Below are 27,679 nucleotides of genomic sequence, written 5' to 3'. Positions count from 1 at the left end.
CTCTGCCAAGTTTAAAAGGTCAGGCCCAGAAAAGCATCTGGAGAGAAAGTCTTCCTGCCAAGGCCCTGCTGCAACAATCAGCTTGCCCGCAGTACAGAGAGATGCTCCAGTGCAACAGTGTTAATTCTGGAAAATTTTAATTTGTAAAGGATTTGGTTAGCATTATATGCATTAATTTACTGAATTGAGTGCTTTAAATGGCATAAAAAATATTTCCTGTAGTACTAGTTTGAATCCTCTCATAAACACTAGAGAGGGGCAACAGCCCATATCCTGGTCTTTCTTTCCTCATAAGACATCCAAACTAAAAAACAATATTCTGATGCATATATATGTATAAATAGATATTATATATCCAAAAGAAATCATATTTTGTTAACACATTCCAATATTTGGATTATATGACTTGAGCTGGTAATATTTAGAGACAAAACTCTTTACCTGAAAAATCCAATCTAATAGCTCAAGTTGTATTAACATCCCTATCTGAAAGATGTTCCCTTAGCTGCTAGGTATCCCTTTGAATCATACACACACTTCTCTTTTAAAGGAAGGAATATAATAACCAGGTGCATGCCCCCTCTGAACAGCAAGCCCTCTCAGAGCTAAACACCCAGCTGGGCTTTTGTTACTGTGTCATGACACCGAATTGTAATCAATTCAGCTCCACTGTGTTGTTTCCTTCCACAACACAACTGTGTCAACTCTGTTTGTACATCAACACTTGCTATGCTGCCTAATTGTATTTGTGTTCGTGCAGTTTATGGAGATAAAGGTGCTTATTCCACATTGTCTGGGCAAGGTTTGAAAATACAGAAAGCAGGCACAGAAAAGCAGCAGAAACACACTGGGAGTGTATGCTGGAATACTGCCTGGATCACCAGGAAAAGCTGCTCAAGTCTCTGCATTAGTGGGGCTGTCCAGGGAAGCCTTTCCAGGGCCATGGCCAATGGCACTGCTGAGATGCTCTGGGGAGGAAGCAATGCCAGCCCAGCTGCTATCAAGGAAACAGGGCTGGTAGGGAGGGAATGGCAACTGCATTATGACTTACAAATATTGATGGTGAACCACGAAAATATCTTCATAATTAACTAGTAAAGCTTGGTTAAATATTACATTATAGACAGTGTGAGTGGGATTCATCTGTGCAGATTTAGCATCTGCATGTAGGTGGCTACTTCAGAGCTACTCACTCAGTGCTTCCCTCAGAGGCAGTGGAGAGGAGCTGTCATTTCCAGAGGTCAGCTCAATCTCACATTAACATGGAAGTCAGAAACTGGTCTCTGTAACTCCAATGGAGAAATCTCCTTTTCTTCCACCAGCTAAAAGGGGAGCCTTAACAACTACTCCATATGTACATGTCCATGTGATGGACATCATGAGAATAATTCCTTCCAACTGCCAAGTCCTGGCAATTACTATTTAATAAATCCACTGTAAAAATAACACATTAACCAATTGTAGTTCCTATGAAATTCTTATTTACTTTCTGGTCATTATTCTTGATGTGTATGAGCAAAACAAATACTTAGAATTTTTGGATTTGCCTCTTTAAGTTTTTCTATTGGTCAAGATGTTGACTGGAAATCCAACAGGTTATTTCTGCCATTTAGAATCATGTGGAAGTGTTACCACATTTGTCTTTTTGATGTGATGGCTTAGGAATCCAGAGAAGAAACAACTCTCTGGTATAAGGGGCTTAAAGAGAAAACAAAAGGTAAATAGGATTTGTTGGCTAAAACTGTGTTCCCTAATGAATCATTGAGTGTCCAATACCAAATAATAAAATGGGATTCTGAGGAGAGTCGAGCTTCTGCTGAACCACAGAAAATGCTCTAAACTGAAGAAGTAAAAAAAACCAAAAACATATAAAGCAGTTTTCTTCTAATTTTTGCCTTGTGTTTAGTTAGTTGTGAATTTAAATGTATTTAATAGTAACCAGTGTTTGAAGTCTGGGTAGGATGGAAGAGGTCACTCATCTCTTCCTTCCATCCAACTCCACCAGTGCCCTTCAGTGTTAAGGAAAAGCAACAGTTTAAAGAGAATTCTCTCTGTAGCCTTCATGTGGAGGGTTAAGTTCTGTCCATGATTCCACTTGAAAGCTAAAACAACTTAAATTGCTAATATGTGTCAACTGCTGATTCAATAACAGAATAACTCAAACTGAATTTAGCCCTTCTCTGTCATCTTGTCTCTTCCACATACCTTACATTTCCAGGGAACTTTGCAAAGAGAATCGATTTTGGTTGCTTTGGAACAGTATAGTTTTTCCCATTTGGGATTTTTCTTTCATCAATATAATAGTTGAAATTTGGACTTCATAATCACCAGTCTTGAATTCTGGAAAGTTTAATAGAAATGTGAACTTTGAATATAAAATACAAAATACAAGTCATATTATCTTCTGAAGCAGGTGAAGGGAATCTGTTGTAACTAGTAATGGATGTGGATTTATTCTGGATACTTTGGGGATCACAACAAAATTTAGTCTTCTATTTAAATAAAAAAAGGAAAATTCTTCTAAGTATAAATATGATTTTATGCATGGAGGCCAAAATTTTTATTTTTAAGGGCCTTTGAATAAGTTTTCTCTTAGAGAAAATAGTTGATTGCTTGTGTAGAAACTGTTACTGCTGAGGGCGGGTACTGTGAGCCTTAACATGGGAATAACAGTACCATTTTCTCAGTAAAAAAAACATGATTCAAATCACTGATAATATATGAATTACAGTTTGTGATGCAAGTAGAAAGTTACTGAATTTGTCATTGAGCCTCACTCAAAGTGAGTGACCTCACTGAAACCAGCTACAAAACTGTTCAACATTGTTGTTCCTAAAGGCAAGGGAGAGCCTGATCAGTGAAATCGTGTGTGCTGGGCTCTCTGCCACTGAAATAAGTGACAAAACTTCCAATAACTCCTGTGAAAGCAAGACCAAAACTTTAGCAGAAATAGTCAGATTCAACTCTCATTTTCAGTTACATAAATCTGGAGAGTCTCTTCTGAAATAAGTGGGATTACTGTGATTTAACCCAAAGGAATTGAAAGTATTTTTCTTTAATTCATGGAGAGGAGGAGAGAAAAAGACATCGTTCCCTTACATTGCCTCACCCCTGTGTATCCACCAAGGCTCTATCTGCAGTCAAAATCCTTATCTGCTTAAGTTGCAGAGGAAGAGCTGACTTCACCATTTAAGGATTTGAGCTTTTATTACCTACAGAATTTTCTGTTATCCTTATCCCCTTCCCCACTGCTTAGCAGGTAGATACTTTAAGAAGGGACAAATTTCTGTTTCTATTTACACCCCTTAAAATTTAACACACCTTGTTCCATCAGAGCATAACCAGAACTGAGACAAGCAGAACACTTTGACTTCAGTCCTTCAGAGCTACCTGGCTGGTTATTTTTAGATTATCACCACTAAATTCAAAACCAAGGCCTGCAACTGAGACATGAAACTGTACTGGAAGCTTACAAAATTCAAGGTAGTACCTCCAGAAGACTTATTCAACTCTGCTCACCAGTAGCCTGTGAAGTGACAAGCACATAATCTCAGCCAGAGGTGTAGCATTCTTTATGTAGCACACAGAGTTTATTCCTCTCTGTAAGGTCCATTGTCAGAGTGAAATTTCCATGGCTTACACAGAGTTAATCAGCTTTTTATCCTTATAAGCATACATATGTACACAGAAGGGGATTCTTCTCTGAAAATGCAATCAGTGCTTTGGTAATGAAAGATAGCATGAGTTTTTCTCCTAAATATGCCTTATAACTAAGAGGTTTTCTTTTGATTACACCTGTCACTGGCTTCTTGAAGACTGGATCTTCATCCTTTTATACACATAGGCCTCTCCTCTGATAATGTCCTTTATCCAAGGGCAGGGATCTGTGCTTTTTGCATGATAGCTTCCAAACAAATGATTTGATGGAGACAGCCAAGTTAATGGCAAAACACTCTCTGTTCTGCAGATCTGTGTCTGTTCAGCTGTCAAATCTGTGCCTGTTGAAGAAAAGTGAGGATTTCTGCCTATAACAGCACCTAAGGCATCAGCTCGGACTTCGAACATCTATATCCATAAAGTCTCCCCTAAGACTTTAGAACAAAAATTTCCCCGAAGCCCAAAATAAATACTCGTTTTTAGCCCCTTTGTGATCCACAGGTAGATATTCACAGCACCTGACCTGCTGTTGTAACCTGTATAGATGAGATGTTGATGGCCACCCGAAGGGTGTGACCCACAATGGCGCGAAATACTGAGCCCAAATAAAAACCAATTTGTAGGTGTGAGGCTATCAAAAAATAGATATCAACAAATATAAAGAAATGCTGGAGGGAAAACTACTGATTTTTTTCTCAAATCTTCCCAGGAAAACGTTGAGATAGGTCAGTATCTTGCAGAATAAATACTGCAAGAACACACATTAAACAGCTTCTACAGTGAAACAGCCAAAAGCAGAGCAGATCAGTTCTATGAGCAGAAATTAAACTGACATCTATTTGTCTGCAGATCTCTCAGCTAACATTGAAAGCTTTGGGATTTTGGTATGAAGCACTCACCAAAAATGCAAATGCAAATATACCAAAAAACTTGTGGTTCACAAGTGCAGATGGGAGCCGTCCACAGGTGCAGGTTAATATAAACCCTCCTCATTCCTTCACATGCATGGGCACACATGGAAAGGGAACGCATCCAGGCTCTGCAGAGCCACACATCCTTCCAATGAGCAGATGAGACTGTTACCAGGAGGATTTATTACAGAAATTTGGCAGCAGGAGTCTTTTCTGGTAGAATGTTATCCAGGCTGCATTTCCCTGGGAGGAGGTGCTACATAGCGTGGAGGTTCTTCTCCCAGCAGGCAGAATCTAATGGATTATCTTTCTGAATCATTAAGGGAACGCAACAGATCTTATTAAAGCTCAGGTATTGGCTATTAATGGGTTACGATTCAGGCTAGGATAGGGGGACTACTTAATTTTTAGAAAAAGAGCCCAAGCTGAAGCAGTAGCTAATAGAAGGCCAGTATCCCTTGAGAAGGTCATTTTCACTGTATCAGCAGCCTGCCTCCCCTTACTATTTTTTGTCTACACGCAGCGAAATGTTCCTACCTCACAGTGACACTCATATTTTTTATCTAGCAGAAGCATAGCTTATTGTTTCAAAATGACATCTTTTCCTTCTTGCTTTAGATGTACCTTTTTATTTTGGAAATGTTCCTCACTGAACTGATTTAAGAGAGAAGGAAATGCGGAATATTGCACTCACCTCTCCAGCACCAGGCAGGCAGCCTCCACCTCCTCAATCCATCAGTACAAACGCTCGCATCCACTGACGCCTCTCCTCTGCTTTGGCCCTTTTTCACATCAGCATCTGTGATTTGCCGAGCAGACACACCACGGCTGCAGGGACTAGCCCCGCAGCCCCAGCAGGAGCAGGAACCTGCCCTTTCCCATCTTCTCCCTAGAAAACACAACCGTAAAAACCCGGGCTCTTCTAAGGGCGGCAGTGGGAGCACTTGTCCGGCGGCCCCCCGCGGGAGACAGGGAGGTGCTCCGCGCTCTCGCCGGGGAGCCGGGCAGGGGGAGCGCGGGGCTGGCGCTGGAGGAGGAGCCGGAGCCGCCAGCCCGTTTCCACGCCAACGGCGGGGGTACCGCGGGCGGGGCGGCGGCGCGGCCGGCGGGCGGCTCCGCTCCGCTCCGGCTCCGGCTCCGGCTCCGGCTCCGCTCCGGCTCCGGCTCCCGCCCGGGGGGCGGCCGGGCCCGCAGCCCCCGCAGCCCCCGCAGCCCCCGCCCCACCGCGCAGCACAAGGAGCCGGGTGTTGGCCTGGGGTCTGCGGCTCCTCGGCGCCTCGTACGCCCCGCTGCACCCGCGCGTTACATAATGTGCGGGTACAGGCGCGCCGCGGGCTCGGCTCTGCACAGCTGCATCCGCGCCCGAGGCCGCCCCGCGGGCCCTGATCGCTGCAGCACAGCAGTGCCCGGCTCTGGCAGCAGCACGAGTTTCCAGGACCGGTTCCACAAAGCGTGTTTTAGGGCCGACCGGTCACATACGTGTTGGAAGGATACGGTCAAGGGTAAAGGGAGAAAAAACAGTTTCTTTAGTTACACAGAATTTATCTACTGTTTGCTTTCCGCTTCTACCATCACTCAATTACTCTCAGTACTGGGCATATAATTTTTTCTGATTCTCCCTTTCTACCTCTTGCATTTGTGTATGTGTAATTTACTACAGGGTTTTTTTGGTTTGTTTTTTTTTTTTAATTAACGACGGGTATAATTTTCTTTTTATCTCATGAATGGATTTACCCAATTTGTATTTTACATTTTTCCTAGTGTCTTTTTCCTTTTGGCTACAATACTATTTGCATTGTTGAATCTGCAGCCCTGATCAAGTAGCTGATTTCTCCCTACACTGCTAATTTTATAAGCTTGATTTGTTACTGATACACTTCTGCAGGAGACAGCAGCAGAGACTCTCACACAGACGGGATGCAGGCATTTTTTCCCACAATAAGGCTAACATAATACAAAACAGAAAGCATCTGATTCCTGTAAATGATACCACTTCCAGTACTGATATTATCAGCAGAGCCGTAACATTGATGAATTATAATAATGAAATAATTTAATGTAAAAATCAGTCTAGAATCATGTAGAGAAAATTTTCCTATCATAAGGAATCTTAGATGTTGTTCACATTAAAAGAGTTTGCCAGTACATCTAGACTGGCAAATTTGTTCAAGTAAAATTTGTTAGAAAAGAAGTGTCATATACATAACTGGCATTCTTCTCTCAGCAAAACAGTAATATTCAAATAATAATTTTGACCTGCTTTAATACGATTATTTCTACGGTCTTATTTTGAAATTTTAGCTTTCAATATACATGCACAAACATCTCAGTGCATTTATAAGATCAGATAGTGGTCAATTTAAAACTTTTAAGTGTTTTGTTTTTCATATATACTCTTTACTTGCAAGTACATGAATCCCTGATATAGTTATGTTGGCAAGGGAATAGAATAAAAAAAGTATCTGTGGTAACTGAGTAGTTGAGTTAATAGGATAAAAGAACAATAAAAAGGTGTACAGGTCTAATCTGCAATTCCATAAAGAACAAGTAGTTACTATAGAAACTGTCACATTACATGTATCTTTAGTATAGTACTTGATATGTGAGGAAAGGCATCTTCCACACACTAACCAACTGTGGCAGAAATAAAGCACCAACCAGCAGCATCCTGCCTGGGACCATCAGCGTTTGCATGCTGTCTGCACACAGAGCAATTTTAGGCCTTTTCCATTGCTGTAGGTAAACACCTGCTTTCCTCCTGCTTTGAGGGAGTCACCAGAGCATGGATCAAATGTTGGCAGTGAAAGAATTACAAATGTGCAATACCTAGGTAATGGGACAGGTCTGAGAAGTTTAGGGGCTGTTATTTTAACACCACCATATGGGAGCTTGCTGTTGATTAATGGCAGAGTTAAAAACCAACTTGTCCGAAAAATGTCTCAGCAGCTATGTCTAAGTTTTCTTCAGTCTTACCTTATCCTGCATCCAGAAATTCTCAATTAGGGCCTTTCAGCATGTATTGATTACATTACATGTAGCTAAGCTCCCACAGGAGTTTAAAGAGAACTAAGTCTCCAAATAGCCTGGACAGCTGATTAAATGCCAAACATCACAGAAATACAGATCCTCAGCCCAGGACTCTGAATGTTGTGCTTTGTAAACAGATAGACTGAATACACAGAAATAGCTATAGAAAGTGAATAGTTTGTGTGGAAATATAAAGAGTAATTTTAGGAACCTGTGGCAATCTAACTGGATTTCCATTTCCTCTTCTATGTCAGCAATGTCCCCTTTTTCCCTGCACCAGAGCAGGCTTGAGTTTGAAGGGAGCAGCTTTGGACTATTGAGGTGCAGCTTCCAAGACACAGCTCCTGGGCCTGTTGGCTGCACGAGTTTCACTCCATTTGCCAGTGCTACTCATTAGCCAAAAGCCAAAGCCTTGCCTGTTTACTGCTGCTTTCTGCTGGATCAATCAAAATAGATGCAGTCATACATGTTTATTTTGAAGACAATAGTGCTAAAACAAAAATGTGCTTTTCAGTGGAAAATCCCATAGGGATTTTTCTAATCAATTACCCTTTATTATACCATGACAACATGAAAATATTTATACACACACATGCAATGTTCTTGGTGAATGTACATCTCCAAATGATAGAGGGTAAATTGAGAGGCCACATCTGGCCTGTAATAAAAATATAATAAAAGACATTTTGTATTTCATTCAATCTTCTACCAAACACACTCTTTTTAACAAGCAATTGTAGATCTGGGTTAGATATTTATAGACAGGTCTGTGATTCTCTCAGCATGAAGAACTGAACAGAACATTTAAAGGAGAATAAGAAGGCTGTATTTTTATTTTTAACCATTTTTCTCACGTGGAAGAGTTTAAAATAGCATCATGTACAGATGATTGGGATCTGATATTTATATCTATTTCATATATTGTTGTTTTTTATCAGTGACTGTGAGATGGTGGGAAAAAAATCATGAATGCACCTTCTATCAGGTGGTATCAGCCTGACCTCATTTGGCTTCATCATTTAGGATGAAAATTCACTTTCTACCAGGATTTCACCCTTTTATCTTCTCTCACCCTGCAGGTAACTGAGGGTTTTGCTTAATATCAGCAGTTTGCTCTTCCTCTGAGAACAAATCATGAGGGATATTTGAGAATGTGAACCCAGACAATGCATTACATCTAATATCACAATCAACTAAAAAAGAACTTCTTAAAAAAAAAATAGCAACCAAACCCTACAAATGTTGAGTGTTTTACATCCCTTCCTTCACAGTTCTGTTATGGACCTACTGTGTTTGCAGCTCATTGTTTCAGCTGCTGCATCAGCACTACTGAAGCCAAGTTGAGAAAAACGAACATTAAATCCAGTTACAGGAGACCTGCTCTCCCAGAGCCCTGGAGGATTCCTTGGCTTTCCTGTGCAGGAAACTTTCCAGAGCAGTCCTTGCTTATCCTAAGCTTTGGGATGGATCCACACATTCCTATTCTATCAGAGCCTCCATGGGAAGAAAGCTACAGTGATACTGTGAAATAAGAAAAAGGAACATAGTTCGTTGTTAAGAGCCCTTCAAGTCTGCATTATTATGTTATTAAGAAAACAAAAACCAAAAAACAAAGGTGAATTAAAATATTCTTTGCTCATTTTTCACTATTAAGGGCAAAGGAATGGGGAAAAAACCAAACCAAAACCCCCTCAAGCATTAACTCAAATTGGGGGTCGCTTAGTAAAGTATACAACAAAGGATCTGTGAAGGTTGAACAGAAAAAAAATCACTTGAGATCAAAATACAGAGATATTTGGCAATTACATCCAGGAGATGCAATTAAAGAGTGACAGGGATTTTTTGTAACCAAAGCTTTTAAAACAAATTGTACCAGCTTCAGATCTTCTGTTAAAGTGGTCTGAGCAACAGGTTGTTGGTTATTCTTAGGGTACCCTCTTCCCTCCTGTGATCTTCCTGGTTGGGGGTTTTTTACCTCATAAGAATACTTAAATATTCACTGAAGAATGCCTTTAAAGTAGGTCTCTCCCACTTGAGGACACGGGTAGACATTTAGTGGGGTTTTAAAATTCTTTGTAATAATAAACAAACAAACAGAAACATAACACAACAAACAAACAAAAAGAAATGTATTAATTTCAAATATATTTAGCTTTGCCACTTATGTTCTTACCAGCTGAAGAAGTATTATATTGGGGCCTCAGAAGGGGGGGGCCTTTAAATATATATTTTAATAGATACTGAGAAAAAAATCTTATAATTGGACTTCACATTTTCTTGTATCCTTTAAGCATGATAACTCCACTTTATCTAAGAACCACAAGATATAGCTACAATTTCATCAGGCACTGTTATTTATCTGTTTTATAACCTCCTTGCATCTGATTAACAGAAATTATTTGGTAGTTAAAGAAAAAAAAATGGATGACAATTTTTTTGAGGACACAAAGGTAATTCTGGGAAGCTATAGGAGAAGAACTGGGAGCATCCAGGTAGCTTTACTATGGGGACTTCAAATTCCAGTCCAATGCTTAAAAAAATCTGGAATATTGCAGTCAGAACTCAATAATTGGTTCAGACAATTGTCCACTTACTCAATGTCAGGCCCTCAGGTGGTTTTGCATCTACATAAACTCTAAGAGTTTGCCATCTATCTACCTACCCACTTATAAAGTACAAAGTAGGCACACAAAGTGTGTTCTCTGTTTCAGTTTGACAGTGTTTTGAATCCTCTGTATATAATGTTCTTATAGATAAGCACATTAAGTAGTACTGTTGAAGTGCCTGTGCTTAATCTGCCATGTTTACAGAAGCTAGACCTAATATTTTAGGCCAGGTTAAGTAACAGCTTCACATTGCTGTTGTGCTCAACGTTTACTGGGGAGGTACTTCAAGAAACAAATCATCCTCAAAGCAGCCCACACCTTGGCAGGCTTGTATTCCATTAGGATTTTTGAATTTTTCACTGCTTGAAATAAAATATAGGCTAAAAGACACTGGGAAGCACTACTGAAGAGCAATTTTCATGCAGTAGCAGAAAGCAGTTTTCCTTCAGAACATGGCTTCCCATGGCAAACATGGAATCTGCAAAGCAGCAGGTGTGAGTGGAGAGGGGAGGCTCAATCTGCTTTTCCACCCAGCTCCACTCACGTCGTGCAGCCATCTGGGCCTGTGGTTCCAATCAAGATGTGTTCCTTGTGCTCTCATTTCAAACAAAATTGCCAAGCAAGAGCATCTGAAGCAGAAAAGGATTTCACCCACCTGTAGTACTGTATTCTTTTTTTCAGGAGCTTTTATCAGTCCTCACCAGTCAATTGTGCTCATCTTGGCACCAGTGGAAGCAGTGTGAACTGTAGGATAAAATTGCTTTATTGCAGCTTTGCCAGCAGGCCTGAGCAGCAAATAGAAGCAATGGATTTGTCAGTACTATGATTTCTTCAGTTGCTTCTTTGAAATTTCTATCAGGTCATTTTTGAAATAACAAAGATAACGTAACATAATATGACATATAAAATAACATATCCCCCACACTTCTAACAGTCTAACAATGGAGAAAATATAAAAAAGAAGTGCTTACACAATGAGACTGAATTCATGTTCCCATTAATTTCTTCCTGTTGTCTTCTACCACTATTTGCAGTCTTTCAGTCTGTTCAGTTTTCAATCTGTGCAATGATTCATATCTTCAAAGCAAGTGTACATTAATTTTCAGGACAAAATTTTTCAGATTCTGACACAATTAATTCTAGATATTTGGTTGCTTTAAGCCTCTCATTTTTAAGGTTTGACAGTAGTATAATCAAGTCTCTTTAGGAAACGTTCTCGCTCATATCCCTCTGCTTCTGCTGGATTGCCATGTAGTTCACTATGGAAGTTCAGAGAATACTTTCACCATCTTAATGACATATTCCTAAGGAACAAAACATGAAAAAAATGCTCTTTAATGCCTGAATGTGTGTGGGGTTAATTCACTGGTTACAGAAGGTGAACCTTAAAGATAACCAAGATGTTCTAATGGTCACTTGGCTGTGTAATGACGTTTTGTAATGCAGAATTCCATTGCACAGGCATAACTTCCAGGTATAGAAATTTAAGATAGTTGAGAAAAATGTTTCTTGAACTTCATTCATGTTGCTTTAATTATTTGGCCCTCTGCCCCAAAAGAGGAAAGATTTATTTTTCTTTCAGCCTATTTCTCAGCAGAAGTTCTGAAAACTTGCATTGCTCTCACATCGGGGGCTTTAAGACAGTTGGACTTAAAAGTTTAAAACTCTTTTTGTTAGTGTAAAATGGCTCTGAATGGTTTCTCAGCTGTACAACTGACTTGCCTGAGACAAATGTTTGCCTCCCTCCTCCCCATGCCCTCCTTCCACCCCAGCCAGCCAAGGATCTCTGTGGGAAAGGAGCTCTCACACATCTTTACAGACCTCTGTGACAAGGCAGACCTTTCTCCACAGGAATCTAAAAATTGCTACAATGGAAGTAATAACCATATGAACCTTTGTCAAACTGATAATGTCATGTTCACCTTACAGCATCAGTTTTTCTGTGACTGAAACTTGCTACAGGAGCTGTTAACACTTGATGTACATGCTTGATATAAAGTACAAAATCCAATGTTTAAGTCAGTGTTTGTGGACATGGCAGTCCAGGTTCTCTTCTGAATGTTTTCTGTCAGGCACAGTGAGTTCACTGCCTCCTGTGAGCACTCTGTGTCACAGTGGGCACTTGTGGAAGCTGAAATTCAAGAGTCTCTTATGGTTAAAGGCTGCACTGGTCCCTCTTAGTCTCCTCTGAGAGCTACACGTGTCCATTACTGACCAGCAGAAAAAAAGGACAAATTCTGACTTGGAAAATCTGAAATGGGATAGCTTCAGTGGCTGAGGCTCAGCTTTTTGGGAGTAGTTATCTTAAGGCTTTCATTTTCTCTACAGTTATTGATCTGAGGACTTTGGCATGAGCAGTGCATATGTCAGATTGTTTTCCTTCCTTCATGTATTTTGGCAAAGGCTTCCTTGTAGAGGAAATTAATAAATTTCGGGTGACCTTTTCTTCTTCATCTAAAAGAACAAGAAAAGAATCCCAACCCTCTTGGTGAAATTGTACATTTTTTTTTTTATATTTTTATTACTTTTTAAAAATTATAAAGATATTTTGTCAGAGAAATATAATCCAAGCAATTTCCTAATTTGTGTGATCAGTCTGCATGGGAGATCAGTGAAATGCATGCTGTGTGTGTGCACATGCATTCACATATTTGGGTACATAGGCTGACTGTGAGGATCTATAGATGAAGTTACAAATTTAGAAAACTTATAGAAATTTACTTAAAAGGGAGGTGCAAGCAGCTGGAATTCAGAAGGGCTGAATAAAACCCATACAAAAAATAGCACAGCTTATCCTGCAACTTACAGGCAGACTATCAACAATTAGAGCTAGGAAAAAAAATTATTTCACCCTCATTTTGATTGTTTGCTTTCTTGTAGATGATTACAAGTCAATATAGTTTCAGTAAAAGAGGAAAAAGTTGCTTTAATTTTGGAGACTGCCTTCAGTTTCCATATGAACAAGCAGCAATCCACAGTTGCTGGATTATGCACTATTACAACAGAGATCACATTTCATTATTTCTACCTTGGTGTTTTGGGGGATTTCCCACTGAAGGATCTGACAGTTATTGATCTTGGACTGTAGATAATTCTTGTACAAAAACAGAACCCAGGGTTTAGTTCTCATTTTGGAAAATTTCTATGTGAAGTGCAAGTCTATTCTGTCTAATTCATCCACAGAGTTTTTAGAGATGTGAGAAAATAGATTCTGTGGACTAAAACTTTTTTATTCTTTAGATATTATTCCTCTTTTCATTGGCCATGAATGATTTAAATAGTTAAAACCACTTCTTTCAAGCAGGTGGTCACAGGCAGTCTTAATTACTACCAAAGTTACTTTTTTTTTAAGTTACCTGTTTATTAGATTTCTCAATTATATCAGAGAAGCTAATGCATATCAGATGTAGTTTCTATGTTAATTTTTTCAGTGGTGCTTTGATATTACAATTGCACACACTCTAAAGCAAAGCTTCTAAAAACAGAAACAAGATATGCAGGAATCTCATTCTTCACTGAGGCTTAGGAACCTCTTGTTTATCAGACCAATCTTTCCTGTTCCTTGTTAATGCTGGAAACATTTTGGGTTTTTAAATCAACCCCAGAGGCAGCCACATTACGTGTTCCTGCAGGGTTCTGCTGACATTTTAATATTTTTATAACATTGATTTCTGTCATATCTTTCATTCAGACAGCATCCCAAAATCCTGAGTATTGGAAAAAATCTCAGTGGCTTCAAAAGCAGATCACATCATGCTTTTATAAAGCTTAAAAAGTTTTATAATGCTCTTGTATTTTTAATGAGGATCTGACAGCCACTGCTGTTGAGGTTGTGATTTTGTACCTGGTGAATCCCTAGGGCTCCCATAAGAATAAATGCCTCCAGCCAATGCTTCTGTTTGAAATGGTTTGATACAGAATTTTTTTTACTATTTCTAGTCTGATCCAATCTCTGCAGTGTTTTCCTCGGTTCTCTTAATATCCTGGTAGCTCTTCAGTTCATGTAAACAGAGACTTCCCAGCCCTCAGTCCTTTCAGATAAGAGACAGCCTCTGTCTCTAGGCACACTTATCCTTTGGGACACTGCTGTTTGTTCCTGTTAAATTGCCATGGGAAGACAGACAACTATTCTTGCAAAGAAGAGGAAAATATTCTGATTTTCAAAGACGTCGAGAGAATTCCCCTCTTCAGGTAGAAGGCTTGGTGAAGCTGCTGGGTTCTGGGCAGGTGAGCTGTAGTTCATTGAATCTGGTCTGCCTCCTTCTCAAACTCACCACAAAGTGACACCACAAAGTCCAGCCCAGTTTTATAGCATTGCTAGTATTATGTTGAATCTGCTCCCTGACACAGCCACAATTCTAGAAGCACTGAGAATCAAAATGCTGAATCTTAACATTAAACAAGCTACTACAAGGTTCTCAAACTGTGTTCTTGTGACAGGTGACTCAGACATCTTCCCAGAATAATTTAAATCTTTTCCCTTTAACCAGTAGTGGGCAAGGAGTGGTTTAGGAAGGTGTGTAGGGGCAGCATCCCCTGTGCTCACCGTGTCAGTCAAGGCATCACTCCTGGCACAAAAGGAGCATCACCAAGCACCATGTTTGTGTCTGTGATGTATGGTGGCACTCACAGGGGTAATAAACCCTTTCTTCCCTCTGAAATGGTGATAAACTATTGCAGGGTAAGCAAGAGAGCTGCTGCTCTGGGAGTTTTGTCAGGATCACTTGGCTCCTCAGGCAGTGAGCTGTCCCCAGGGCTGTCCCAGCTGGCTGCCATGCCAGGCCCCAGATTCCCATCCCATGGCTCTGCTTTGTTTTTCCTCTGTGCCCCTTCCTAAGCACAAATGCCTTTACTGAGCATTTCAAATAGTTGTGACCATCACAGAGAGATGTCCAAGGTACCAACAAAGATTCATATTCTAGACAATCTGTGTTTCCATATAATTTATCTGTGTTCTATTACACCACTCATCACTTCGTGGCCATGCATGAGGCACATGCTTCAGACCAGACCATTTTGATTTGAAAACAAGCATTTTTAAGGAAAAGGATTTGCAATGTGATTTATGTAATTGAGAAGCACAACAAAACACCACTCTTATGTACTGTAACATCTTTGTCTTCTACAAAATTTAACTTGTTTACATGCCCTGCAGCCATACTGAGAGAACAGAATAAATGGCAACTCCTCTTTGGGGCTATTTGAAAAAAAAAACAGGAAAGGGAGGATGAGAGTGGCCAGAGACTTATAAGAAGGAAGAGATGAGTGCACAGATAAAAAGCAGCCCGAGGGAAGATTACAAGTTCTCAGAAAAACAGATCAATAATGACGTTAACTATGTAGCTGCAAATGCAACTATTTGCATTTTGAAGACATTTTTCCCAGCTTCTGCACTGGGCCCAGGGTATCTAGAACACTCTCTGCAATAGACATATCCCCTTTGAAAGGGCAGTATTTTAATGAAAAAGTAGATATCCTGAGGATGCCAGTGTATTTTTCAATACAGGATTACTCAAAAGCCCAGCTTACATTCCCCTCCTATTGCTGTCTCACTAAGACCCAAGGATCTGAGAGTGCTCTCATTTACAAGTGACTCCCAAACAACTTGCCACTGATTTTGCCTCCTCCCTTTTCCCTCCCTAGACCTTTCAATCTGTGGTTCCCTTGGGAAAACCATGACGAATTTCCACGTGGAAATTTCAGTCTCAGAGTTAGGTAGTCTCTTTTTGTTGTTGTGGATGGCCTTTCCTCTCCACCCTCTTTCTCTTCACCACATTGAGACTTTTGACAAGGTCAAACAATTCATCTTTGTTTCTATATTTATATCTGGGAAGCTCCCTCTAGTAGCACGACAGCATTTGAGCTCAGACAGCTTGACAAAAACAGAAGACAAGAAAGCTCCTGGTACAGACACCTGGCCTGGTAAAACAAAATCAATTAAAAAAAAAAATTAGAACATCCCACGTGTTCAGACAAAATGAGCACCAGTAGCCCCAGAATAAATGCTGCTTAATGGCTGCACAAAACCAAACCAGACAACATTGTTACCTCAGCAGCTTATGGACACAGACACAAAGTGGATTTGTTGGGTTTCACAGCCAGGACTGCAGTGCCATAGTAAAGACCAGCACCAAAAGAAGACATGGAGTGCAATGAATGAGGGATGACTGAGGCAAAGGAAGTCAATAAACATTAACTGGAAGGAATGAAGCTAAGGGCCACTGAAAGCAGCCCTGGCTGGATGAATGTATTGCTGGAATACATTAAAGCTAATTGAAACACCCAGACACAAAGAAGTGGAACCTGAATGCTGGCTATACTTCCTGGCTGTATGATGATAAAGTGATCAAGAGAATTGTGAGAACTTAGCAAGGAAGTCCTGGAAAAGAGGGAATTGCAGCAAAGTGAAGATGAAACTTAAGATGACAGGTTAAAAAATGGCTAGTAAGAATTTGAAAGCATGGACAAAAAAAAGGAAACAAGGACGAGGGAGGGAGAGGGAATGCTACAGCAGCAGTTGCTAGAGACAGCTGGAAAGTTAAATCCAGCAGTGGTTTCTCTGGGCTCAAACCAGGGTGTGTGTGCACTGTGCAAAGAGGGTTTGCTTGTGGACTGTCCCAAGGAACACTGGGATCTGTGTGAGTTAAAGCTATACACAGGTACTTGAGACAAGCAGTGTGAGCTTAAGTATGTCACCTTTGATTTATTACTCTTCCTCTGAAACTGTACCTCCCAAACTGACATTCTGTGCTGATTTCCACAGCAACCTAGAATTTAAAAGTGCATGTGGTGACTGTGAGCAGTCTGGGGATCCCAATTTCACCCACTTTGGCCATAAAGTTTCTTTTCGTGAAAAGCTTTGTTCAGAGTTTAAAAAGTTACATTTGAAAAATCGTGTATTTCACAGGCCATTTCAGAAGACTGTTGGGAAGTGTGGCTAAAGGAATTCTGGATATGATGTAACTGCTTTAATCTGCTTCCTTGGGAGCAGTTCACTGCTGAGTTCTATACTGCCTGGCATTCCATAAGGCCTGAGAATTCCCAGACATATTCCTGCCGTCGTCTGACCTGCCAGAACCTTTCTGTACCTATAATGCACAATCCAAACCCCAGCAATCCTTGTCAGGAGGGTTGATGCTAGTGATGGGCAGGCTGGGCCTCCTTCCCAGGGACCCTCCAACAGAGTCCTTTGCAGAGCAGTAGTGCAGTGTCCTTTATCACATCCTTCTGCAGGGACAGTATAAACGGGCTGGAGTTGCTCTGACAGATTTCTTTTGTTCCTCCAGGGAACAATATTGGGTTGGTTGGGCTTTTTTCACTGTGAAAGCACCGACTCTCCTGTGTAGTGACACACAGAGCCACTGCTTCAAAGAACATTATTTCACTTTCCTTTCCTGCTTTGCCTTTTTGGCACAAGGAGAAATCCTTGTTTGTAAAATACTGTTAGCCTTCAAAGTGAATTGTCTTGGAACTGGTTTTCCTTATTTATTTGAATTCTCACAGAAACTTACCTTCAAATGTAGCTCAGGTAGTAGAGCTGTAATATCACCCCAAGGCATTTCTTTGCTTTGGCATTGTAACGTGGATCCTAATAAGTCAGTAACATAAGAAGTTATTCAGTATTAGCAAAGTCTCAGAAATATATAAAACAGAATAACCTCTAGATTAGAATACTGTTTTTCACTCAATTATCAACATGAGGGATTTCTCCTATGCACTACCAAGGGTCATTAAAATCTCTTCCCACTGTCTCCACTGCTGTGGAGATTCATTTGACAATACCTTAGTGACTCTTATCCACAAACTTCCTTATCTAACCATATATGAATCACTTTGAAAGGAGCCACATTTCTCATAGCAACCAAAAAATCAGTCTTAGCAACAAGACAAGCTGGAGAATTTTGTTTTCACATAGTTACTTGTGGACAGTACGTTCTGCTTTCCCCTGGCATTGCTGTTGCAATGTTGACTTAGTAAAGGGTAAGAAATGGTACAAATCAGACTCTTGCTCATAGCAAAGACATCACTTGCAAGGCAAGTTATGATCTCTCTGCCTTTGATGTTATATTTTAGGAGCAAGTGCAAGAGTCCTGACTGCCAGAAAGTTCAGAATTTAAATTTTTGCCTTGACAGAACTACTACAAAGAAATGTGTTAGGAAGCTGACAGTTCCCAAAACCTTGATTTCCCCCACCAGAAACCACCATGGAGAATCAAAGAACGACCTCTAAAGGCCAACATCTCTGCCTCTCTTAACACCTGTTCATGTTGAGAACAGTTAGTTAGAAAGGCTGCATAGAAGGTGACCTTGTAATGTAGATATATTTTCCTTACAAGGATAATTTTGGGAGAAATATTATAGGGAAACAATAGGGAACATCAAAGCAATTGTCATGGTGGTTATTACCTGGTCTTGATTTCTTTAGAAGACTTTTGGGGACGTTTCCCGAAGAAGCAGAGCTGACATTTATAAAGGGGTCAGTGTAGCTTCCATCTCTCAATCCCACCTCTCTGTAAGGAAATGAGCTCCCACATGTATTTTGATGCTCTGAAGGAATTGCAGGTGCAGGTGGCAGTAGTGACTGCACTCAGCTCTCATGCCCGCTCCTCCCCTGTCCTCTCTGCAGGTGCTGCCGGTGTCCTGAGGGCTGCTTTGGTTCCCCCACTGCTTCTGAAGTTGAAGACGGAGTTGGATGAGATCCAGGAGCTGATCCTTGAAACACTCTCCAACTGTCTCCGTGTGGAGGTTTCTGAAGCCCTGGCAGCTGGTGCCCTTACTGTGCTGAAGGAAAAGCTCTCACACCCCTCTGCAGCCATCAGGAGCAAAGCAGCCTGGGTCCTCTTAGAAATCAGGTAAAGAAACCTCTCTAATGCTCAAGTCCAAGAAAGAACAAATTCCAGGAGTAAAGAAATGCCATTCATTTGCAGCTGTGTTCCACTACACACTGAAGCTGCCACATTTCACATGTAAAGCACTATCAGCCTGAATGCACACATGGGTAAAACAAAATGGGACACGTGGAGCTTAAAAAATTCCTAACTGCTATAAATCACTGAAGAAAGCAGATGCTAATCAGTCATTCCTTCTCCTTCTGTTTGTTTTCAGTATTGGCAGTGGAATCAGGATTTTTTTTCCTGGTACAGCACTGCTAGGAAAAAAAATTGAAAAAAAATGAAAAATCTTGTAGGAACACGATTCTGACCACTATGGAGGTAGAGAGAATCTCCCTTATGTTTTTGGAAAAGTGCTCTCTCAGAATATTAGAGGTCCTTGGGAATTTTCACTATGATTGAAGACAGAAATCGTTTTCTGCCACAGGCTGCCACATATATCAGTGAGGGATCAGAAAAAGCAATCTTTAATCTTTATTAAAGTTTTTTTAAAGAGAAAATAGATGAAAGGAATAACTTAAGTGCACTGTACTGCAATCAGAAAATACAATAAATGTCCAACAAATATTTAGTTTAAAAAGGTCTGCAGATGATGTAGTTTACATATCAACTGGCACTACAGATTTCCTCATGTCCTATAGTAAAGAGAGGTCTTAGAGGAAAAGAGTATAATTAATGTGAGTCATAGAAAGAAAGCAAAATGCAACTGAAATATGGACACAAGTTATGTTCTAGGTCTCTGCAATGGCTGAGCCACATTAAATATTCTCCTCATCAGAGAGGCTGGAGAGAGAAAAGTTATCTGGGAGAATTCATTTTAGCCCTCTGATTTAGCAGCTTTTTAAATCTCTAGGGGCTTCACCAGCCAGGTTTGTAACTCTGCTGCAATTAGTACCAGCAATATCCTTAATCCTACATCCTGTTCCATGCGGCTGCCCATCAGTGTCCAGTGTATCCAGTGTACCACAGAGAGCTTTTATTAAAATCTAGCACAGCAGGGTGTGACAGCGCTGGTGGCACCGGGGCAGGGCTGCGGCTCCAGGCGTGCCCAGGGGCCGGGGGCGCTGCCAGGGCAGCAGGCACAGCTCGGGGAAACAACGGAACCTTCTTCTCTCCACAGCTCTCATGCTGAGGGCAAAATGGCCGTGTGCAAGGAAGAGGTGATTCCTGCCCTGGTGAGCCTGCTGGAAGACACTGAGCCCCAAGTTCAAGGTCACTCAGCAGGAGCGCTGATGTTTGCTATTGTTCCACCTCAGGGTGAGAGATGTTGGGGTACCTCCTGGAAATCCAATTCTAGGGCAACTAAGTAACAAAAATTTGCCCTCTCACATCCCCCAAGCCCTCAGTTTCTGACAGTGTTAATGCTGGTCGAGAAGCTCTAAGGTTGGGACATTTCTTTATAATTGTCTTTAGCAACCATTGTTGCTTCGTCACAGTGCCTGGGGGGGACAGGATAGTTCACATTTCGTTCCCCTTAGTAGGTCAAGAAGTTATTTATCTACCTCACCTGCATCATTTCCCTCCAGAGGGGAAACATTTTCCAGTCAAGTCCAGACCACACAGAGATCCACAAAACTGGAGCTACACTGAATCAGCAGTGCTCAGCAGAGCAGCGCTGCTCTCGGGAAACATTCTGGGATTAGAGGCAGCGCCTCTCTCACAGCTGGGAGAGCAATGAATATTAATAAGGTCTGTATCTCTCCCCAGTAACTTCCATGACACAGAAAACACTAACTGCTAAATTTCCAGTGTGATGAATGAGTAATTAGACATAAAAGACTCAATAACAGCAGTTGTGTTCCAGCCCTCCTCTGCAAACCTTCCTCGGGCTTCCAAAGACAACTCAGGAGTGGATGTCGGTCTTTGAAGTGTTTTTAAAAATGAAAGGCTGGAGGATATTCTTAAGGGCATCTAACACACTCCACTCCTCACCCCCCTCCAAAACATAGTTTATTCTATCATTTGGTGCCTCGTATATTTTTAGATAATTTGTTGCAAATGAAATACAAACGTGCAAGGCAGATAAAGTTAACCATGAAAGATCTTTTTCCTTAAAAATAAACAGCTGGGAGCCAGCCTTGGTCTCCGAAAGAAGAGCGTGTTCTGCCTGTGCACTGCCCCTCCGGGGCTGTTCAGAGCTGGAGCCGGGCAGGGAATGGAACGTGTCAGGCCGAAAGGATGGTGATTAAATGTCATAACACATTTCAAAGCCGGTTTATTTCCCTACAGGGAGATCCTCAGCCATGGGTGCTGAGGCCATTCCACCTTTACTGACGCTGGTTGCTGAGGAAACCAGCAAAGCGCGTTTGAATGCAATCAAAACGCTCACCCTGCTGGCTGAGCTGCCAGAGGGCCGCCAGGCGCTGCTGGATCACAGGGACACATTTCTGCAGTGCCTGCATGATCCCAGCGAGGCCGTGCAAAGAGCTGCCGAAATCGCCATCGCCGTGATCGACTGGAAACCCTTCTGCAGCCGCGATCTTTTCTAGAGATCTATTGCCCTCTGTTGTTGTCTGGCTGTAAAAGGTACATGATTATATGAGACCTTCAACACCACGACTCTTCCTCACTTACTCTGGATCGGTCCCTCCTGAAAAGTCATTTACAAACATCTATATTGCAGGTCACAAGCAGAAAAATGGAGAAGAAAAGTTAGGAAGTGTGGAGTTCTCCACTAGGAGTTATTGTCCGAGTTACCAAGATTTTCCTATGATACAAGACACCAACCCTTTCTGGTTTTGTTTTTTTCATAATCTTCTCTCCACTAATCAATAATTAATTATATTAGAAAGGTTCACAATCAACCCCTCCAGCAGTCTTGTCTGTACTGACAAATTGATCTAACAACAGGGATTTACATGAATTTTGCTGAAAACATTTGTTGAAAACGTGGGATGAAGACCAAAGTCAGAAAGCCTTTACTAGGGTAGCCCTTGGTAAAGCTGTGCTGGGGCCTCTCCAACAGGAGAGGACTCTGCTCCTTAATTGGAATTGCTTGTAATAGGGAACAAAAGCACCTCGGGGTTTGAGCTGAAGGGCAGTGGAAGTGGTGGGAAGTTTCAGTAGCATTTTATTCACTGGGAGTTCAAGGCTGGTCACTACAAACATGTTGCAAACTTCTGTCTGCAGTTACAAGAGTGTAATTTAAGAGGCTTCAACAGGAGGCCTGGGCAGAGAAATAACCCAAATGAGCAGGACAGCCCTGGCCATTCTCAGCCACCAAGGAAGATGTGACAGAGTGGCTGGTGCAGCTTCACAGCAAGTCCCATTTGTTTTCACTTGTGTTTTGTTCTCACATGAGAGCTTTATATCCGGAATTGTAGCTACAAAGAAGCTGCACCAGGTCTATAAAAGGGGTTATTTGTCAGGGCTACTTTTCCATTCAAACCCACAGTCACACTGCAAACTGCATTACCCTTACACACAATAGAAACTCTTCCTGTAGGAGTGATTACAGTTAAAATGTTTCTCTTCCATAATGTAACCAAAGATGTGATTTAAAATATTGAGTCAGTTGGATTCATTCCCTCCAGGCAGGATCTTGGAGGAACTCTGCCTTTTTAAACACATAAGGCACTCATATGTAATACACATTGGTGTCAGAGTGCATCCAGCTCAGGAAGAGAAGCCAGGCAGCTTTAATCACATGTTAAAGGACTAGAGCAGCACAGGGTAGGCTCAGCTGCTCTTACAGAACTACAGGAAAATCTGGTAACAATCATAATTTTACCCAGGTCCAACCTTGTCACAGCCTTCCCCAATAATTCAGGTATCACTGTTCAGTGAGTTCCCAAAATAATTAGCTTGTTCAGATGCAGAAATAAGACCAACCACACTGAACTGCTCTGACTAGAAGAAATTGCCTTGGACCTTAAGTACTGCATTCCAAATATCTGCCTGATCAATGCTTTAAAGACAAAATAAACTGTTCCCCAAAAAGCCTCTACATGGATCAGTGTTCTCACCTTACACACACACTACAGAAACAGAGCAAAGCCTCAGGTGAACTCTGAGATATGGACACTGCTGAGACTCTCCCACATGGCAGCTTTTGTCCCAGCAATTCTTTGGCACTGTTACACCTGACAACATGAAACCATCACACAACAGGAATTCCCTTGGGCTGTACTGACCATGTGCTGCCTCTGCAAATGCCAGAATTGAAAATCTGCATATGGAACAGCCATGAACCACTGTTAGCTGGGGTTTTCTACTTACTAAGCTGCATTGTTGACAGAATGGTTGCAGATATAATAATCAAAAGTCCCATGCTGAGGGCTAATTCCCTGCTTTGGGATGAGAGACAAGAGTCCCCATTTCATGAGGCTGGGAATTAATTAGCACTATAGGTGTCAATAAAACAATTGGCTGGATCAAAGGAACAGCTGATGGACACTTTCCCTGGACTGACTTAGCTTTCAGTCAGAAATGCTCCATTAATAAAGCTGCCACAGATTTGGTCACAAGAATGCTGAAGATCTTTCTGAATCCCTTCATACACATTATAAATACTTAAATTAACATCTCAGCATCTGGCACCTCACACCCCAATTAAACTCATGGTTTCAAAGGAAATGCTGTGTGTACTGCAAGTCTCTGGGTTTAGCACTGTGCCCTCCCCAGTGCTCTATGCTCCAATGGCTTTAGCACCAAGGCAGATTTTTAACATCAATGAAATCAATTTGCCTTTTTAGCTTGAAGCCAACAATTCTTAAGGCCCAGATATAATTAATGTGGTCCCGGGTCACTACTGGAATTAAGGCAGTTAAACTCTATACAGATTGAGTTTTCAAAGCAGCAACAATCCTCAGCAACACCAGAAGGCAAGGCAGCTGCATCCATGGGAAACCAGACTTCCCTGTGGAGTCCACCCAGGCAGAGGTCACGTTGAATTTTTTCTAACAGTTTCCAGAAGGTTAAGAATGTTATGGCTCTTTGTTCTTGCAACTACAGACTCATTTCCCCTGTTCCTCTACACTTTCAGAAGGCCAAGGAGTAGAAACCATTCTATACTGCTCTGGAAAATGGCAGCTTTTAATTTCATCTTTTCATGGTTCAAAGCAGGGAGTATACTTGCTTCCCACCACTACATTTTCTATTAAAAAAATGTAAATTAAAATCATGAAGTGAGAGATTTGTCTAAGGACAAGATAGTCTGGGAAAGTCAGATTTGAGTAATGACATTAAACCAGAAGGGCAGAAACAGCTACACACAAAGCTAATATGCCCAAAGCACAGGACCTATTTTTAGCAAGACAAAGTTTGCAATTTGAATTAATAAAATCCATTATAATAATTTGTTTTAACATACCTTGCATATAAGCTACATTTAAAATATTCTAGACTCCAATACTGTAAACAATAATGCTGCACAGCGTGACAAGAAACTCACACCTCAGCTTGAAGCTCTTCCAGGTACCTTCAGAAAAGCAGGGAGATGCTGATCCAGGCAGGCACAGCTGCTCTGGCCTCAGCTCTGCCAGTTGAGGAGAGGCTGGGCTAAGGAGCTGGGGGGGAATTATTCTTTCTCACATCTGCCCATGGTAGATGGCAAGAAGGAATGTTCTGTTGGAGGCACAAAAAAAGGAACCTATTTTATTAATAATAAAGACAATAACTGGAGGCACTGCTCATACTGTCTTGCATCAGAACAACTGGTAGAATTGGAGTGAGTGAAGTTTTGCTCTGTCCTTTAGGTTTTCCAGCACAGGCCTACAAAACACACTCCATGTGAAAATGCCACAAATCACCAAATAAAAGCAGGGGTTGCATTTCTCACCTCTTTCAGCAGTGTATTGCCTGCTGTTATTAAATCTGGGGCTACAGATTCTCAGTTCAGCACAAGGGAAGGTCTCTGCTGCTCCCTTCCCTCTCTGGGGCTTCTCTGCTCCCCCAGAGAGCTCTGTAGCAGGGCACAGACACCGGCAGCTGCCACATGAGACCATTAAACAAATGAAAGCACCCAGAAGCTTTCCTGAGAGCAGCTTTGCTGTCACCCCACAGCCTGTGCCCAGCCCTTTTCTGTGCAGTTTGTCCCCAGAAATGTCAGCTCTGAAGTCCTCTGGCTCAGCCCTTCAAACCAGTGAGCTCAGGTGCCCCACAAATACAACAACTGACAATAGATGGATTTATTGTTTGCCTTTGCTCCTCATTTTGGTGCTGGCTTTTCCTTTATAGGAGCTCTCCTGGTTCTAGCAAGGAAGGCCAGGGAGCTGAGTCCCCTGCAATCCCAGCTGGGCTCCAGGCACCACAATTTCCTGCCCCTGAGGAGCTCAGCCTTGTGCCATGGCCAGTCAGTCTGCTGAAAACTAAACCATGGCTACTGCAGATTCATTCCAAGCCAAGTCCCAGACCTTCCCTCCCCTGGCATTACAGTGCATGAGGTTTTTCAATAACAAAATAGGAATAAACCCAAATTCTGAGTTCTAAGAACGGGGTGTTCTCATTATCATCAATACTAAACATTTATGAAATACTTGGATACATTTTTGTGGGTGATACAGACTAATTAAATGAACAGTGATTATCCTTCTTCAGGATTTTTCCTAAGAAATATGTAGTATTTCTTAAATGGAAGATTTTGTTTAGTGTGTGTTCTTTACAGAGCAGTGTCACAATTTCCTAATAGTGCTACTAAGTGCATATTTTATTTTATTTTATTTTGATTTATTAAAATAATTCTGTTTATCTAACTAAAGTCCACTAAAATAAGCTTTAACCATGTATCTTACCTGACAGGGTAAGCTGGGATGTCTCAAGATCCCCTGAAACTATGTTATGTGTACATGCCATGCAGGTACTTTGTGCTGTGAGCCAGATTTATTTGGAGTCTCAGCACTAAGAAGAAGTATTTTAAATGTGTGGTCAGACACTGGGGAGAAGAGTGTGCTCACAGTTTCCATGTCTAAAGCATGGCAATGCCCAGAACAGTGTAAGCTGCTGCTGACATCTCAGTGTCCCCAACAGCTCATGGACAGAGCTCTCCTGGAAACTGAAGAAAAGTAATTTTCATCCTTAAAATTGTGAATGCAGTAGCTACCAATGTTAGCTAAACATTACAATTATATCAACTGTTCACCATATAAGGCAATTTTTCTTTGAAATTCTACAAAATTACAGGAGTCAATAGTAGCTGTCAAACTTTATGTAAACATTTGAGCTCTTTCCTCCACAACATCCACCTTCAGACCAGACTGAAATCAGGTTGCTGAGGACATACAATCAATATCCCATAGAAACTGTGGATTAGATTTTCAAAACTGTAGTTTTGAGGGGGAAAATCATGTAATGATGCCTGATTAGCCAGGAGGTCATCTAAAGACTGCTCAGACTGCCAGGAAATCACTTGTGTTATTTGTCTTTATCCAAATAGCTTGGTTTTCATCCATTACTATTACCCAGAGCCAAAACCTAGACACCAAATGAAGTTTCTCTGTCTTCCATCGTATTATATAAAAATCCCATCACTTTGTGGATGCCAAATACTTCAAAATATACAATTACTTTAATGCATACGAGTCTTCATAGTTCATTAAATACAATTAATTCCATGGTCTTTAAAATACTCTATCACTGTGTTAAGGTTTGCATTGGTATTTCTGAAGTATTGATTTAATCTACCTATGCAAAGGGTCCTGCAGGGATTATGCTGAATAGCATCAATTCAACTGAAGAGCAGCAGTTCTGCTGGAATGCAGAGAATTTGGGGTTAGATCCAAATGAAGCCAAGATGCTGCCAGGAGATTAAGAAGTGGCAGTGCTGAAAGCCCAGGAGGCAGAGCAGTGAGCCGAGCACTGCAGGGGCTGCTCTGCCTTCCCCTCCACTGCCCTTGCTGCCAGTCCTGTGGCAGAACCTCGGCGATGCTCTGGGACAGCCCAGTGCCACCAACGTGTGTGAAAAGGAACAGGAGCTGGGGCACTGCCTGACTGAGCAACCAGCATCTTCTTTCTACACTTGACTCTCCAGGAAGATGAATGAGATGAAAAGAAGATCTATTGCTTTTTGCTTTGAAGTGTTAAATTTGTCTTTTCTTATGTCCCCAGCTGGTACCAAACTTATGGAGTGGAGACACTCAGCCTGGTTTAGCTGATATCCCACAGCTGTGGCTGTTCTCCTTCCTGAACTGCTAACTCATGCTGCCATGCAGCAGGAATCCTATTTCTCAATGAAATCTTCAGAGGAAAGATTTATAGCTTTGCAGAAAAGCAGTACAGAGCCCTTCAATGTATTTGCAAAATGCAGCCCAGCATCCCAATGCTGTGGCTGTTTCACCTGGGGCAGGTCTGTAGCACAGTCCACAGACAGAGGCAGCACATTGACTCCAAGCCCACAGTAAAGAGGTCCTTGACACACCAGGGTGGGAACTGATCAGTAAGAAATAAATATGTATACACACACATAAAAATATATTTTAAATATATATAATATCTAGAGTGCATATACATAATGTATCGTCTGTGTATATATAATACATGTATTTTGTATAAAAACTTTCACATTCAAGTATAGTAATATATTAAAATATCAAGAGAGGAGGACCTTTGGAAGTTAACCTTAAACAGATAATCTACTGTAAGCAAAATTCTT

The 27,679-nt window shown here is 41.3% G+C and overlaps 2 protein-coding genes across 3 annotated transcripts in view; one reads left to right on the top strand and one right to left on the bottom strand.

Moving 5' to 3' along the window:
- Window positions 1–5,651, bottom strand: part of GNAZ (G protein subunit alpha z) — a 49,945-nt gene extending 44,294 nt beyond the window's left edge. Inside the window, exon 1 of the mRNA XM_014894695.2 lies at window positions 5,263–5,651. The gene's annotated coding sequence lies outside the window, so the exon portion shown is untranslated. The remainder of the gene's footprint in view (window positions 1–5,262) is intronic.
- RSPH14 (radial spoke head 14 homolog) overlaps window positions 1–26,733 on the top strand; it is a 77,063-nt gene extending 50,330 nt beyond the window's left edge. Inside the window, exons 5-8 of one of the 2 annotated variants that reach the window (XM_088176212.1) lie at window positions 18,828–19,053; window positions 20,213–20,349; window positions 21,322–21,618; window positions 21,716–26,733. In XM_088176212.1, the coding sequence (XP_088032338.1) occupies window positions 18,828–19,053; window positions 20,213–20,349; window positions 21,322–21,581 (623 nt within the window). In that variant the 3' untranslated portion in view covers window positions 21,582–21,618; window positions 21,716–26,733. Of the gene's footprint in view, window positions 1–18,827; window positions 19,054–20,212; window positions 20,350–21,321 lie in introns of both variants that reach the window. The other variant, XM_014894697.2, reaches the window with a different exon arrangement.
- Window positions 26,734–27,679: the final 946 nt, after the last annotated feature.

Source organism: Sturnus vulgaris, chromosome 19, assembly GCF_052056855.1.
Source record: "Sturnus vulgaris isolate bStuVul1 chromosome 19, bStuVul1.hap1, whole genome shotgun sequence".
Lineage (NCBI taxonomy): Eukaryota > Metazoa > Chordata > Aves > Passeriformes > Sturnidae > Sturnus > Sturnus vulgaris.
The sequence above is the reverse complement of the archived record's forward strand: the minus strand, read 5'-3'. Positions and strand labels throughout refer to the sequence as shown.